General features: G+C 37.4%; 1 protein-coding gene across 1 annotated transcript in view; it reads left to right on the plus strand.

Annotated features, from left to right (window-relative positions):
* The window catches only part of Ppef1 (protein phosphatase with EF-hand domain 1), a 125,387-nt gene that overhangs the window by 96,644 nt on the left and 12,890 nt on the right, over positions 1-15,853 (plus strand). Inside the window, exons 10-12 of the mRNA XM_008835731.2 lie at positions 4,876-5,028; positions 9,251-9,436; positions 11,280-11,422. Coding sequence (XP_008833953.1) covers positions 4,876-5,028; positions 9,251-9,436; positions 11,280-11,422 — 482 coding nt within the window. The remainder of the gene's footprint in view (positions 1-4,875; positions 5,029-9,250; positions 9,437-11,279; positions 11,423-15,853) is intronic.

Raw genomic sequence — 15,853 nt, forward strand, 5'->3', positions numbered from 1 at the left:
AAATAAAAAAATTTAAAAAAAATCTGAGTGATTGTGTGAGAAATAAGAGTTCACACACACACACACACACACACACACACACACACACACACAATATTTTTTAAAATCATGTTGAAAATGGAAAATGGGGATACAATGGAACATCAGATTTCTAAAAGTAAAAATTTTAAAGTAAGGTTTCAATTAATTCACTTACGTTGTGGTAAAAAAAATTGCAAAATTTACTACCATAACCATTTTTAAGTATACAGTTCAGGGTCACTGTGTGCATTCATATTGTTGTGCCACCAACACTGCCATGACCACCATCCATTTACAGAACTTTTTATCTTTCTAGACTGAAACTACACCCACCAAACAATAGCTCCTCTTCCCCATCTCTTTCTAGCTAGACTAACCAATATTCTATTTTCTATGTGTGAATTTGATTGCTCTAGGTAACTCATATAAGTAGAATCATGTATAAATTGATTTCCAAATTGTTATGATTGCTCTTTATTTCAATTAATCAGGGTAACTATTTTCAGAATATCTTAACTCTAAACAATCATATTAAATACAACAGCTACAACAGGAACTCCTATAGAACCTCTCCAGCAATTGGCTCTATTGTGCCTGTAAAGATTCCACACTTAGTGAAGCACTCCTGGACAAAGCCTTACAGATAGCTAGAGCTGTCTTCCTCCTTTACAGGTGCCAAGATGAAGCCCCTAAACTAGGGACAAATGGAATGCCACATGAGCATGAGAACCAATGGCAACTGTGGAACAGATGATGGTTTTTGGTTCAAGTGGGGAGCTTGAATCATTATCCCTATAGATTGATAGTCAACTTCCACCAGTCTGGGCAGGTGGGATCTAGAGGTAGAATTTAATCTGATAGACACAGAAATATGATCCTTACTGCACCTTGAAATTTTGGAGCCTTTACACACATGTGGATGATGTTTTTATTATCATCTCATTATCCCTTTACTTTCACCTTAATACAACCTCCAGGCTAGACTAGGTTCCCTCTCTGTCCTTCCAAACCCTTTGTACATATCCTCCATAAGTCACCAAATTTAAATAAGGAATGGTGGTCCTGTTTTTTTACTGTGTTCTTCTGCTTCTCTGTTTCACTAGCAAATCCCCAGTACCTCAGAGATAGTAAGTACTTCTTATTTGTTGAATACCTCCTTAGAATTTTAAAAATATTTTGTGTATGAGTGTTATGCCTGAATGTATGTAAATGTAACTGTGTCATGCAGTGCCCACTGAAGTCAGAAGAGGGTGTTAGATTCCCTGGAACTGGAGTTACAGACAATTGTTAGCCACCATATGGGTGCTGGAATTCAAACATGGGTCTTCTGCAAGAACAGCCAGTGCTCTGAGCCATCTCTCCAGCCCCTCCTTAGAAAATTAAGATCAAAGCAGAGCAAACTTAAAATAAAGTGGATAGAAACTTTCTTCCAACCTCTTTCCTGAATCTATGGTGATGTACTTCCTCCCCACCACTGGGTGATGGTCACACTTGTGTGATGGTTTACACTTCTGTTCCTGGTGTGATTGTTATTAGTGTTTTCTATTTTTTGAAGACTATCCCACTTGGAATACATTTTAAGACCATCCCAAGCTTAAGGTATTCATGAGATCAGCATATAATTAAGACAATGAGGCATTTTGATAGACATAGTCAATGTTAACTAAAGTGAGTGGATATGATTCTAGCCAAGAATATGATGTTTTGTAGGTCAAATATTGAAGCAATGCTATCAGACAGATTTAGCTAGGGTTATATCCTAACTCTGACATTTCATGGCTGGTTGATTGGGCAAAGTGCTGAAGGTTTTTAAACTTCAGTTCTCATACCTGAAGGTTAATATAAAAATAACTACCCGGGTTCGATTCCCAGCACCCACATGGTGGCTATGAACCACCCTTAACTCCAGTTCCAGGGAAATCTGAAGCCCTCTTCTGACCTCCGCAGCATTGCATGATACGGGTGCACTCACATACATGTAGGCAATACACTCATAAACATAAAAATAAAATAAAATAAATAAAATAAAAATTAAAAAAATAACTATCATAACTTAAATAAAATAGCGTATAATTAATAAGTGCTAAGCACATAAAGCTTTCTTCTCCACCTTTCCTTTTTCTGATACTTGTATCTGTGATCTGTTTAGTGTTTTATCTTTTTAAAAAATATTTTATTTTATCCTTAATTTATGTGTATGAGTGTAGTGCCTGCATGTATGTAAGTGCACCCATGTCATGCAATGCCCACGGAGTTCAGAAAAGAGTGTCAGATCCCCTAGAACTGCAGTTACAATTAGTAATTAGCCACCATGTGGGTGCTGGGAACCAAACCTGGGTCCTCTGAAAAACTAGTCAGTGCTCTTAACCGCTGAGCCATCTCTCCAGCTTGACCTTGTGGAACTCGTTCTGCCTCTGTCTCCTTAATGCTGGGATTACAGATGTACACCACTGTGCCTTGTGTGAAGTATGCATTTTAATTATAAAGACAGAGCTTAAGCGTAGATTTGGAGCCAGTAATTTTTCTAATATACCCCATATTTTTACCCTATTAATGGATTGCTCTTTCACCTGATCATACATGGGTTTTAAAAATAAAAATTTAGCCAAGTATGGTGGTGCAGGCCTTGAATCCTAGCACTAGGGAGACAGAGGCAGGCAGATTTCTGTGAGATGGAGGACACCCTGGTTTCCATAGCGAGTACAGGTCAGCTGGGGCTACAAGGAGATCCTGTTTCAAAAAGATGAGAGAGAGAGAGAGAGAGAGAGAGAGAGAGAGAGAAGAAATTTGACTTTGACTTGTATATTGTTTGCATTTTCTGCCCTTCTTAGAGTTAGGTTGAACTTGACAGGACATACATATTTTATTAAATAAGTAAAATTGAATTGTAATGAAAACAATAGATTCAAGCTTCTGGGAACTCTTATCAGATCAGATACAAAAGTAGATTTCCAAGTCAAAATATTATAACCCTTACTTTATTACCCCACTTTTAGGTTGGCCATTCCTCTACCACTGTGGACATTAATAGGAGAGGGATAGAGTTGGGAAAATTTGATGACAACCTCCATTCTAGATTCATTAAAGGCATTTTTGAAAGGTGAACAGAATGGGGGTTAATACAGAGAAATGAGATCCTATAAGACTAAGGCTCTGGTTTAGTGTTCTTCAAATTCCCAGTCAGGGGGGTAGGGAAGGATTGTTAGTAGGATCTCTCCTAGAATAAGATGATTCGATGCCTTAGTGGGTCTAGGGCAAAGTATCATAATCCTTAGTGGCTTTGAAACTGCAGAAACACATCTTCGTAAGGGACTATGACGCCTTGTCCAATGAGCTTATCAGAGGTGAATTGTGTGTACCTAGGTCTGGAGGATCCTCCCAGAGTATTCTGGTTTGCCTAAGATCTAAGAATACTTGCTTGGGGAAGATAGGGAAAGTAGGTTATGAACTAGTGAATAATAGCTAAGATTGAATTTCTACCCAATTAATGAGATACTTCAGAATGATATTCAATTTTAGTTTTGAGAAACAAAAACAGAATTTCATACCCTATTTTATAGAAGAAACTAAATGTCCACCATAGATAGAGAAATGCTTATCACTGAACTATGGCCACCAGTGTAACAGAAGAATTATTTAAAATTGCCTTATGGGGCTGGAGAGATGGCTCAGTGATTAAAAACACTGGCTGCTCTTGCAAAGGGCCCAGGTTTGGTTCCCAGCACTCACATGGCTGCTAACAACCATCCATAACTCCAGTTCCAGGGGATCAGATGCCCTCTTCTGACCTCTGTAGGCATTATATGACATGGGTGCGCTTACATACATGCAAGCAAAACACTCATACACATAAAATAAAAATAATACACAAAATATTTTTTAAAAAAATAAAATAATCAGATGAGATTACAAAAGTACTTTTTAAAATAAAATAATCAGATGAGATACAAAAGTAGATTTCCTCGTGTGGGCCAGGGAAATGGCTTAGTGTGTGTAAGTGCTTTCCCCTGCCTGAAACTTGAGTTCTATCCCTGGTACCCACATGGTAGAAGGAGAGAACTGACTCCCCCAAGTTGTCCTTTGACCCCTACCATATGTACACGTACACACATGCACACAGAATAAATAAATGTAAAAAAATTAATTGCTTTATGTGACTGTATAGTGCTTCAAAGAAAAAAGAACAGCATTCGAGTCTCAGCTTGTGTAAGAGAATGCAGAGGGATTATATTAGGTCACATAATATTTTGAAGACATTTTATTTTCCAAAGAAACACAGAAACTTTGCTACTACGATTAGAGAATATGATTAACTGCTGAGAGGCCAGGCTGAGAATTGTACTGCATTTAGGTTGAACAGCTTCCAAAATCTTCAACCTGTGTCCCCTGTGAGAACTTTCCTAGACACAGATGTGTTTTTCTCTCATTTATCTTGGAAAACACAATGAAATAAAAAGCAGCCACCCCTTAAAACGATGTCTCTGAATACTTGACAGCCCCAGGTGCAGAGAAAGGCTCAGAAGGAGGCTAGATTCCCTACATTTATCATCTTCTATTTCATTCAGGAATTCCTTACAAGATGTCTAGCACCTATGTATGTGCCTCTGGTGTTCCTTAGAATCTCTGATGTGAATCTTTCCCTGTAAGGCAGCATTTCTAGTTGAAAACATATGGAAAGATTTTAATAGGTCCATCTTACAGACATCAATGAATCAACAAGACATAGGAAGTTGGGGAGATGAAAAAGGTAATTGCATGTTTTTTCATTGAGTTGAGGCACTATATAGACAGATCCCCATGCATGCAGTGCAAGAGGTGGATAGTATTTGACTAAAACATGAGTGTGTTTTGCAGTTGAAATCTGTGTTGATGCCGCCAGTGTCATTAAGTACAGACCATACCAGTGATTTCAAGAAAACTAAAGCAGGTGCAACCACTACTATGCCAGGGAAGGGCGAATCAGAGAAGGCCCCTTCTGAACAGTTAACAAAGCGTGAATGGGAACAAGTAAGTAATCAACACATTCACCAGAGTGGCAAGGAAAACATCAATAGTGATGATACTGTCCTTTATAAAACAGGGATTAGAAATGACTTCACTTTTATAAGGAGATCATATCACCCTCTCTGAATTCATGCCTATATTTTAATGCCTTCATTGGGAGGGATATAAACCACCTACCACATAATTCACTCATTTGTAGATTTGCCTATTCTGCACACATTATTGAAATGGATATGTGCATTATGCAGTCTTTTGTGTCTGCCGTCTTTTACTCAGCCCAGTGTTCTTTAGGTTCACCCATATTGGAGCATAGATCAGTACTTTGTTTTTCTTGCTGAATAATTTTCAGTTGTATGGATAGATTACATTGTATTAATTCATAAGTTGATAAGCATATGGGTTCTTTCTATTTTGGGTTACTGAACAATGCTGCTATGAATATTCACACACAAGTTTGTGTGCATGTATGTTTTATTTCTTTTGGGTGTATATCTAGGAGTGTAATTGCTAGGCTAACTCAAAAGTTGACATTTTTAGAACGTTCTAACTCATTTCTCGAGTAGCTACAACAGTTTACATTGTCATTAGTACAGTATAAGCAAGGATTCCAAATTCTCTACTACCTCATCAGGATTTTTTTTCATTATCTGTGGTTTATTTTACCTTATACTGGGCATTGAACCTAGGGCCTCACATGTGTTGAGCAAAGTATACCCCAATTCCTGTGATTCTAGACATCTTATGAGTTAGAATTTCATTTTAATCTTGATTTATTTTAGATTGAAGAGATGTAAAAGACTACAATAAATACATTTTTGCAATCCTGGTCATATAAAGCTGTAGTTCAGTACAACTTTCCCATTTGGGGGGGGAGCAGGGGAATAACAACAGCAACAAAAATACAACAAACTTTTAGAGTCATAGTCTGTTAGAACTTTGAGGTACTTTGCAGGCCAATTGTTCCAATTTTTCTAGAAAGAATGTTGCAAAGACATCATCTTTAATACAATTACCACCCAAAGACTTTTGTATTTCAGAAGATAGGTGGTTGTTGAAAGAAAAGAGATGGTTTTAAGAAAGAATTTATTTCACCAACATATGACCCTTTATAGAATTTTTATTTGTGAACTCCAGTATTAAATCTATGTTACAACTACAATCTGGGTAAACCTAGTTAAGTGAGTAATTTCTAGACAGAAAATACCTAGAATTCATAAAATGGATTCTAAGAGAGAAGCTGATTTCTTTTCTCTTTGATAGATTAATTTTTATTTTATGTGTATTGAGTGTTTAGCCTGCATGTATACAAGTGTACCATGTGTGTAATGCCTGTGGCTGTCAGAAGAGGTCATCAGATCCCCTGGAACTGGAGTTTCAGGATGGTTGTTACCTGCCATGTGAGTGCTGGGAACCAAACCTGGGCCCTTTGCAAGAGCAGCCAGTGCTCTTAACTGTTGAACCATCTTCCAGCCTCTGAGAAGCTCATTTCTTAGTAAATTTTAGTCCTTATGACTTTAAGTCAATGAAAAATAAATGATAAATATGTCTTTTCCTTATTTCATTGATAATGACTAAGACCCAAATATGTAATTTGTCAAAGACACTATAACTACTTGAAGAGGGAGCCCTTTGGCCACTGCTTATTCTAATTCAGCAGAGTTCCAACATATGTGTTTTTTTCCTTATGGTGCTGGAGTGTGAAGCTAGGGCTTTGTGCATGCTAGGCAAACACTCTACCATTAAGTTTTACCCCCAGTCTTTAGGGCTTTTTTTTAGATAGAATCTTGCTGCATAGCCCAAGTTGGCCTGGAACCATCTGTGAGCCATCTGTCTATGCTTCCCTAGGGTTGGGATTATAGACATGTGCCACCATGCCTTATATGTGGCAAAGAGGGAGAAAACTGATGCTGTAAAACTTCAGTTTTATATAACTCATCATGTACTATTCATCCATCATCATGCATAGGAAATACCCAATTATCCATATTTTATAGGATTGTGTACATAAAATCATGTATGTTTTACTTCAAGGATAATTTGAGATGTTTTCCACAGGAAACATTACCTATAAATAACTGCATCCCATGTAGGAATTGAAAACTTAATCCTTTCCTAATAAAATACAACCCCTTATGTTCCATGCTTCCTCCTTTATTATGTTACAGGCCAAGTGACATCCTCCAAATGTGAATTCATAGTGTAGGAGCCAGATATGATTCAGTTTGAAATACAAGTGTTATTTTTGTATACACACCATCAAATTCAAGGTGTTACATTGTACTTTTTGTAGGGCACAATTGTGCCAATATTGGAATTCACAGGGGAGAAAGGAGGCCCTTGGGCTGACTCTTCTTTGAGAGATTTTAATTCACACCTCCATCTGTCATCATAAACCCTCAGTGTCTGGTCTGAGCCTGGTGCAGGTGTCACTAGTGTTGACCAAGTACTGATCATTCCAGGATGGTTCTTCAAGTTCTGCCCTTCTTTCTACTGTCTATTTTCTCATTTATATTTAGGTCCCCTTTAATGCTAAACATGTAAATAGGTGCACAGTCAGGTTTAGTGGAACAACCATTTCTGGTCCTCTTCTCAGGACTGATTTGTACCCCCTAAAATAACCGAAATATTTCCATTGAAGGGGGATGAGGAGATGGTTCAGTGAGTAAAGTGCTTGCTGTGTAACCATAAGGTCATGAGTTCAGATCCCCACATAAAAGCCAGGTGTGGCATTGTGCACCTGGTAATCCTCAGTGCTGGTGAGGCAATGACAGGTGGATTACTAAGGCTTGCTGGCCAGTCAGTCTATCTGAAGTGGGAAGCTCCAAGTCCAGTGAGAGAAGAGAGCAGAGAGTGATTGAGGAAGACACCAGACATTGATCTCTGGCCTCTATACACATGTACACACACACACACACACACACACACACACACAATTTTTAATTGCATGCTTTTAATCAAAAGGAACATGTAGAGGTAGAGGGACTGGTGGCTCAGAGGTAGAACATTTACTTAATATTCATGAAGCTCTGGATTCAATTCCCTGCACACACACACACACCAACAACAACCACAAAGAAAAGTATGGAAAATTGTAAACTTTCAGAATCATTATCTGTTAGAATTTTGCAGTACTTTGTGGGTCAATTGACCCAAAAACCTTATGGAGAGATTTTCAAAGTCAGACCCAGACAGTTTTCTCAAGGTTGTCATTGACTTTAGTGATAAAGATAGTTTTATTCACTGTTCTTTAAGCTTTTGTAATAGTTAATTTTTTAAAAGTCAAACATTCAATGTAGAACAGAGACACAAAGAGGATCTGGAGTCTCTGACTTCTATAACAAATATTCTTAGAAACTTGAGTCTTCAGTCTTGAGTATTCTGTGACCTGCACGTGCTTCTTCCAGCCCCAAAAGGAAATGTTAAGCTTGAAGCAGCATCATGGTGGATTTAGAAGACCTAGTAGAGTCTAATCAGTGGATCAATGTACCACTGAATGGAAAAACTCCTTAGAAAGGGGGTAGAAGATCAAGAAACTTTAGGGATTCTCTTGGCTGAAAAGTTTTCTCTGTTTGAGGTGAGAGGGAGCAAGAACTTCAGGCTGTATGTTCAACAGGACAAAAACCTGCACCCCATGGATGAGAGATCTATGTAATCTCTTTGCACATTTTAAGAACACCTAATAGGTGTTCATTTTAAGGATCTACTTTCTCTTCTGAACATAACAGTGAAAATCTCTTAAAAGAACTTATCTGGGCATGGTAGCTTGTGCCTGTAATTCTTGCACTTGGGAGGCTGAGGTACCAGGATCATCATCATGACTTTGAGACCAGCCTGGACTATATAGTGAGTTCCAGGCTAACCTGGGCTACAGTGTAAAACACTGTCTGAAAAAAACAGAAAACCAAAGAGACAGAAAAGAACTTTGTAGATTCAACAATTGTGAAGCAACTGATGTTTTGTTTGTTTGTTTGTTTGTTTGTTTGAGCTAGAGAGTCTCTTGTAGTTCAGGCTAGCCTTGAATTCTCTAAGTGTCCAAGATGCCTTGAAGTCCTGATCCTCCTTCATCCACCACGCTAGTGACTATAGGTATGGGAGAATATTTTGAAAGGGGAATAGGAAATAATTTATGGGATACCTTGGGTTAGTATTTATAGCAAACAGTTGGAATATAAAAAGATGGACTGTTACTTATAAATATCAGACTAATTTGTTTTATTGTTCCAAGATTGTTGACCTTCTATGGAGTGACCCCAGAGGCAGAAAAGGCTGTTATCCAAACACAAGTCGAGGAGGGGGCTGCTATTTTGGACCAGACGTTACCTCCAAAGTTCTTAATAAAAACCAGTTGAAGATGCTCATTAGGTCTCATGAATGTAAGCCTGAAGGATATGAGATCTGCCATGATGGAAAGGTGAGCTAACATATCCTGGGTGGCATGCTCACAGACATCTTCCCACAAAGCATAGTCTTCTCTACATAGAGTGTCTCCTACCTAAAAGTCCATGAGAAGATGTCTTCCTTAGTGCCAAACAGAAACCAAAATTCATATAGATTACTTGAAGGGGTTTCAGTGTCCTTACTCCAAGAGATATTTAGCTTATTTTCTAATCTTCACTAATCCCAGAAACAGAAATTCTAATATATGACTATAGTAATGACCTTTCTCATTGCTATGACCAACTGGCAAGAAGCAGTTTGAGGAAAGATATATTTTGATTCACAGCTTGAGGGTATTGTTCATCATGGTAGAGAAGTCATGGTGGCAGGAGTGTGAGGTTGCTTGCTCACATCTTGGATGTCCAGGATGCATTGAGAGATGAACATGGATGCTCAGCTGGTATTCTCCCTTTCCATATCATGGGATGGTACCATCAATATTCAGGGAAGATATGCCTCCCTCAGTTAATCCTCTCTTAAAAACTCCCTCAGACATACCTACCAAGAACTGTGCTTAGTAATCCAATCAAGTTGACAATCAAAACTAACCATTGCAAGTCTACCCCTTTTCAGTGTAAGAGCCAAATGCATTACTTTAAACCATAATAGTGACAATGAGTAAACACACACACACACACACACACACACACACACACACACACACACCATGCCTAGAAGAGGTGAAGACGAAGAAGCTGGTTCTTATACTCATTTTCCCTGGGATAGCTCTTTTTCCATAGTGAACAGAAGTACATAAAAATGAATACTGAATTGTGTGGCATTCTTTCTGTGGCAATACTTATTTTTATTATTCTTAACTTCATTGATTTATTTTTGGCTCATGCTAACACTGCAAGATGAGTAGGGCAAGTATTTAGGATCTCTTTGTAATTAGAAAATGACAGCGGATCACATGAAATGACATTCTTATTAGGCCAGAACTAGGCCTAAGCCAAGTTTCTTGTCACTAGCAAATATTGCCTTTCCATACTCTCCTATGCCCCCAAGGCTGGTTCCTTCCTAAGATAGTGGTCACGATCCCATTATTTCTTTGCTCTTAAAGCATTGGTTTTGTGCAGCTCTGAACCCTCTAAATCATTCATCTTCTTGGAAGAGAAAAAGACTGAGCTTCTAATCAAGTTTTATTCAAGGTAAGAAAATAAGGAATTTATCCTCTTGGAAAATTAGACTTCATAAAACCAAACATTAAAGAGAACGCTAAGATCTGACAATAAAATAGTATGCAGTATGTGCAAACATCCAATGTCAATTGCATTGAAAAAGAATTTTTCTATATGAAACTGTGTATTTTAATAATGAAATGGAGATCTTTTTAAAGGTTAAAACATCATTTAATTTATGTCTTATAGGGTTTATACTGAGTACAATATTGTATAACTGTAATAATTCAACTGTAAACCTAAAAATTTACAGCCAAATTTGAAAGAGATGCATCCTACCTCAGGAAAACGTTATCGAATATGTCAATTGTGTTGTAATGATATGCTTCTTCTAAGTATGTTGTTATTAAATAAATCATTTTTAAAAATTAAAAAAAAATAGTATGCAGTAGTTCAGGACCATATGCAGGGGATATTGGATGAATATCTAGGAGTTAATGCTCCTGGAGACACAGAGTGGAAATCATTATTTTCCTTCAAGGATATTATAAGAAATCATGTCAGTCAAATTTGGATAATTTACAGCAATTATAAGCTTTGTTTGCGTTTTTTATATTAAAGAAATGAGCTATTTCTGGCTTTTTTGAATGACCTTTTGAGAACTAACTTAATGATCCGGATCCTGTCTTTAATCAGGTCATTACTGTATTTTCTGCTTCTAATTATTATGAAGAAGGCAGCAATCGAGGAGCTTACATCAGACTGAGTTATGGTACAACCCCACAATTTTTCCAGTACCAAATGACTAGTACAACATGCATGGGCCCTCTTCACCAAAGGTGTGTATGTTCCGTAACTACCAAGGACTGTATTTGTGACCAAGCAGACGCAGTCCTGAGTGACTAAGAGCAGCCATGCACATGAAGGCATGCTGCTATTTGCAATTAGACAAAATACAAGCAGTTCCAGACATCAACGAGTGGTCAATACATTGATATTTGATAGCAAAAGGAACAATTTTCAATTCATAAAGCATCAACCTCCATGAACACAACTGTATACAAAGAAAGAAAGACCCTCCATTCCTTCAGTCTCTTAACTCATAACCTTCCCTGAGTCACAAATAGCCCCGCCTGGTTTTGTCCCTTCTGTTCTCTATCCAGAAGTGTATGTGATTAAAATATCGAGTGTCATTTCATGTGGTGCCATTCATAGCTTATTTTCCCTTTTCCCTGTATTTTTTTTCTGGATTTGTATGCATGACAAACCCAATATGTTTATATTTAACAAGTGCGAGAAAGAAGTATAAAGAAAATGCTATCTTCTCTCCCTTCTCAATAATCCTTTCCCCCCAGAAGTAACTAAAACTAGCACCAAGGGTGGTCTCTTCCACCCTCTTCTTCTTGATATAACTATATATGGTTTTAAAATATTATTTTCATTTTATTTATGTGTATGTGTGTAATGCCTACATGTATGTAAGTGCACCCATGTGGCACTGTGCCCGCCTAGGTCAGAATAGGATGTCAGATCCCCTGGAACTGGAATTACAGTTATTAGCTGCTATGTGGGTGCTGGGAACTGAACCTGGGTCTTCTGTAAGATCAGCTAGTGCCCTTAACTGCTGAGCCATCTCTCTAGCCTCCATAAACATAGTTTGTTGTTGTTGTTTTGTCTTTTGAGACAGGGTCTCTCTGTAGCCCCAGCTGGCCTGGAACTCACTATGTAGACCAGGCTGACTTTGAACTCACAGAGATCCCTCTGCCTCTGCCTCCTGATTGCTGAGATTAAAAGTGTGTGCCACCAACCACACCTGGAGATAGTTTTAAAACTTAAAAAAAAAAAAAGTTTAATGTCGCTTTTACTTTGTTCTATTATCGAACCAGCAAACAGGTGTGTGCTTGAAGTTTGGCTAGCATGGCCATTAAAGACACGGAGTTTTTAAAAGCACAATCAATTGCACTCTCTGTTCTGCAAGTATCCCCCCCATTAAGATTATAACATGAATATCACTCTCTGTTTGCACATAGCTACTTCATTCTTTTTAGTAGAACATAATAATTTGTAGCACACATGTAGTACACTACATAACAGTTATGGAGTGACTAAATCTACATTAGATCCAGGATCTTGCATTTAGAAACAATGCTATAACAAACTCGGGCAATTCAGTAAGCCTCCCCCCCCTCCCCAAAAAAAAGGTTTGGTTTAAAAAATGGGCAAACGACCTAAATAGCCTCTTCCAAAGATGACATGCAAATGGTTAATAGGTTAGACGTACCTCTAATCAGGAAAATGAACATCAAAACCCCAACAAAAATATTATTTCACACCTGTTAAAATGGCTGTTATCAAAAAGGCAAGAGAGGGCTGGCGAGTGGTTCAATGGGTAAAGGTGCTTGCTGCCAAGCCTGACCACCTGAGTTTGAGCCCCAAGACCTCCGTGGTGGAAAGGGAGGACTGACTCCTGGAAATTGTCTTCTCAACACACATGCCATGGCTTATGTGTGTGAGCACACACAAACAAAATTATAAAGAATAAGTGCGCAGTGTCAAGTTTACTCACTTGAAATAAAATTCAGTGATACTTAGTATGTTCACAAATTGTGGAACTACCACCACTTATGCAATTTTGAACATTCTTACCACCTTAAAAAGAAAACTGATACTTGATCACAGCCACTTCCCAGTTATTTTCTCCTATCACAGCTGTAAGCAGCCAGTAATTTATTTTCTGTATTGCTACCCCGATTTGGGATATTTCACATACATGGCATCATACAACATGTAGTCCTAGGTGACTAGATGGCTTCATCCATCCACTGTGACATTTTGGAAGGTTGTTTGTGTTGTGTTGCATCCTTTTCCATGACTGAATGCAACTTCATTTTACACATAGACCACGTTGTGCTCATCTTTTTTATCAGTAGATAGAAATTTCAGTTGTTTCCTCTTCTTGTCTATTATGAACAATACTGTTTTGAACAATTGTGGACAAGGTTTTTTGTTATGTGTTTGTGTATATACATACACATAGATGTATGTACATATATACATATATCTACATATATATTTCTTTTCCTTCCTCTTCTCCTCTCCTTCTCCCTTACTTTCCTTTCCTTGTGAAACTTCCTTTCACTGTTTTCTTTTGAGACAGGGTTTCGCATTGTAGCTCAGGCTGACCTGGAACTTGGTGTGAAGCCCAGACTGGCTCAAACTCATTGACCCTCCTCTGTCAGCCTTCTAAATAGCTGAGTATTAATTCTTCAAATGCTTGATGTCATTTACCAGTGAAGCCACCTGGCCCTGGACTTTTCTCATTGTGTTGATTATTTAGTCAGTGTTTTGTTGTGTAGACATGTTGAGGGTTTTCATGATTTATTTTTATTGAATTTTTGCAAATTGCATTTAATATATTTTGATCATATTTAGATCGCCTCCCCTATCTGCACCCTTACTACCCCCACCAAATTATATATATAATAAATTTCTTCTTAGTTTGGGCAGCTTGTACTTTTCTAGGAATTTGTTCATTTCATTAGATTGCCTAATTTGTGACTGTACAATTGTTCATAGCATGCCCTTTTAGTCTTCATTTCTATCAGGTCAACAGTCATGTTCCCTATTTCAGTCCTGGGTTTTAGAAATTCAAGGCTGCTTTTTTTGTCTTCTAATTAGCATGGCCCCTGTAGCACGTAGCTCTTTGTATGATATTTCTTTTTTGTCCTTTTTTTTTAAACTCTTTGTGTCTTTGAAACTAAAATGTATCTCCTATAGACAACATATAGCATGATCTTATTTTGTTTTTCCATTATTCAGTCTCATTATCTTTTTTATTTGCTTATTTAATATATTTACATATGCTGTTATATTCATATGATTTGATTTGCATCTGCCATTTTATGGTTTTGATGCATAATTAGTACTTCATATCAGTGAGTTCTACATGGAAAACATTTCTTAAAAAGTTGACCTGAAAATGTGTAAACATTTTTTCTTGTCATTATTCCTTAAATAATATAGTGTGACAACTATTTATGTGACATTTATATTGGATTAAATATTATAAGTAATCTACAAATAAATACATATAAGAGGCTGTGTACAGATTGTATACAAATACTATGCCAGTTTATTTAAGGAACTTGAGAAGCTTTGGATTTGTTAAAATTCACTTTGTATCCTAGAATAAGTACCCTGTGGTACTGAAGGATGTCTGCATAGCTCATGACTCTTTTGCTCTTCTGTTTCTCCTTTTTCTTAAATATTTTTTATTTATTATTTTATGTGTATGAGTGTATTGCCTGCCTGTAGGTAAGTGCATCCATGTCGTGCAATGCCCACGGAAGACAGAAGAGGTTGTTGGATCCCTTGGAACTGGAGTTACAGACAGTTGTTAGCTACCATGTGGGTGCTGGAATTTGAGTCATCTCTCCAGCCCCTGTTTCTCCTTTATTTCAAATTTATTTTTGTAAATGATCTCAGTAGAAGATTAAGCCTAGATGGTGAATTAAGTGTGCTAGCATCATTTAAAAAATTGTCCTTCTCTGTTGTCATATGTGTTATTTTCCTATATAATTTAATACATTATTTGATTTTTTTAGAAGAAGCATTTCATTACAGCTTTAACATACTCAATAACAGTTTCCAGAGCAAAGATACATCTCTTTCAAAAGTGGCTATAAGATTTTTAGGTTTGCTGTTGAATTAATACAGCTATACAATATTGAACAAGTTCCTTTTTATTTCCCCTTTTAAATAATGATTCTTGTGAATCTTTCAAATCCCAATGAAAACACTATTTGTAATCTTTTAAAAATTTCACAGTGCATCTGGGTGTGGTGTGCATGCCTGTAATCCAAGTACATGGGAGGCAGATGCTGGAGGATTTTGGACTCTAGGCTAGTCTGGGCTATATAGCAGGACTCCCTCAAAAAGAAATTGCAGAACCACAGAGGGGACTCAGCAGGTAGAAAGAAGGTGTCTTGAGTTTATTCCCAGAACCCACAGAAAGGTGGAGGAGAGTGCCAGCTCCACGAAGTTGTCCTCTGATCTGTACATGTACACACAAAACACACACCATGTGTGCACATATATATGCATGTACATACAAACAATAATAATAAATAAGAACAGAAAATTTGTTTACTGAATCTTCAAAATGCATGCACACACATGCATATGTTAACCATCTAGTAACATGGTATATATAAATATAGGCAATTTATTTTAAGTGGAAACTGGTAAGTGGTAACAAAGCACATTAGAAT

This window comes from Nannospalax galili, unplaced genomic scaffold (genome assembly GCF_000622305.1).
Source record: "Nannospalax galili isolate Female #2095 unplaced genomic scaffold, S.galili_v1.0 scaffold217, whole genome shotgun sequence".
In the NCBI taxonomy this organism is placed as follows: Eukaryota; Metazoa; Chordata; class Mammalia; order Rodentia; family Spalacidae; genus Nannospalax; species Nannospalax galili.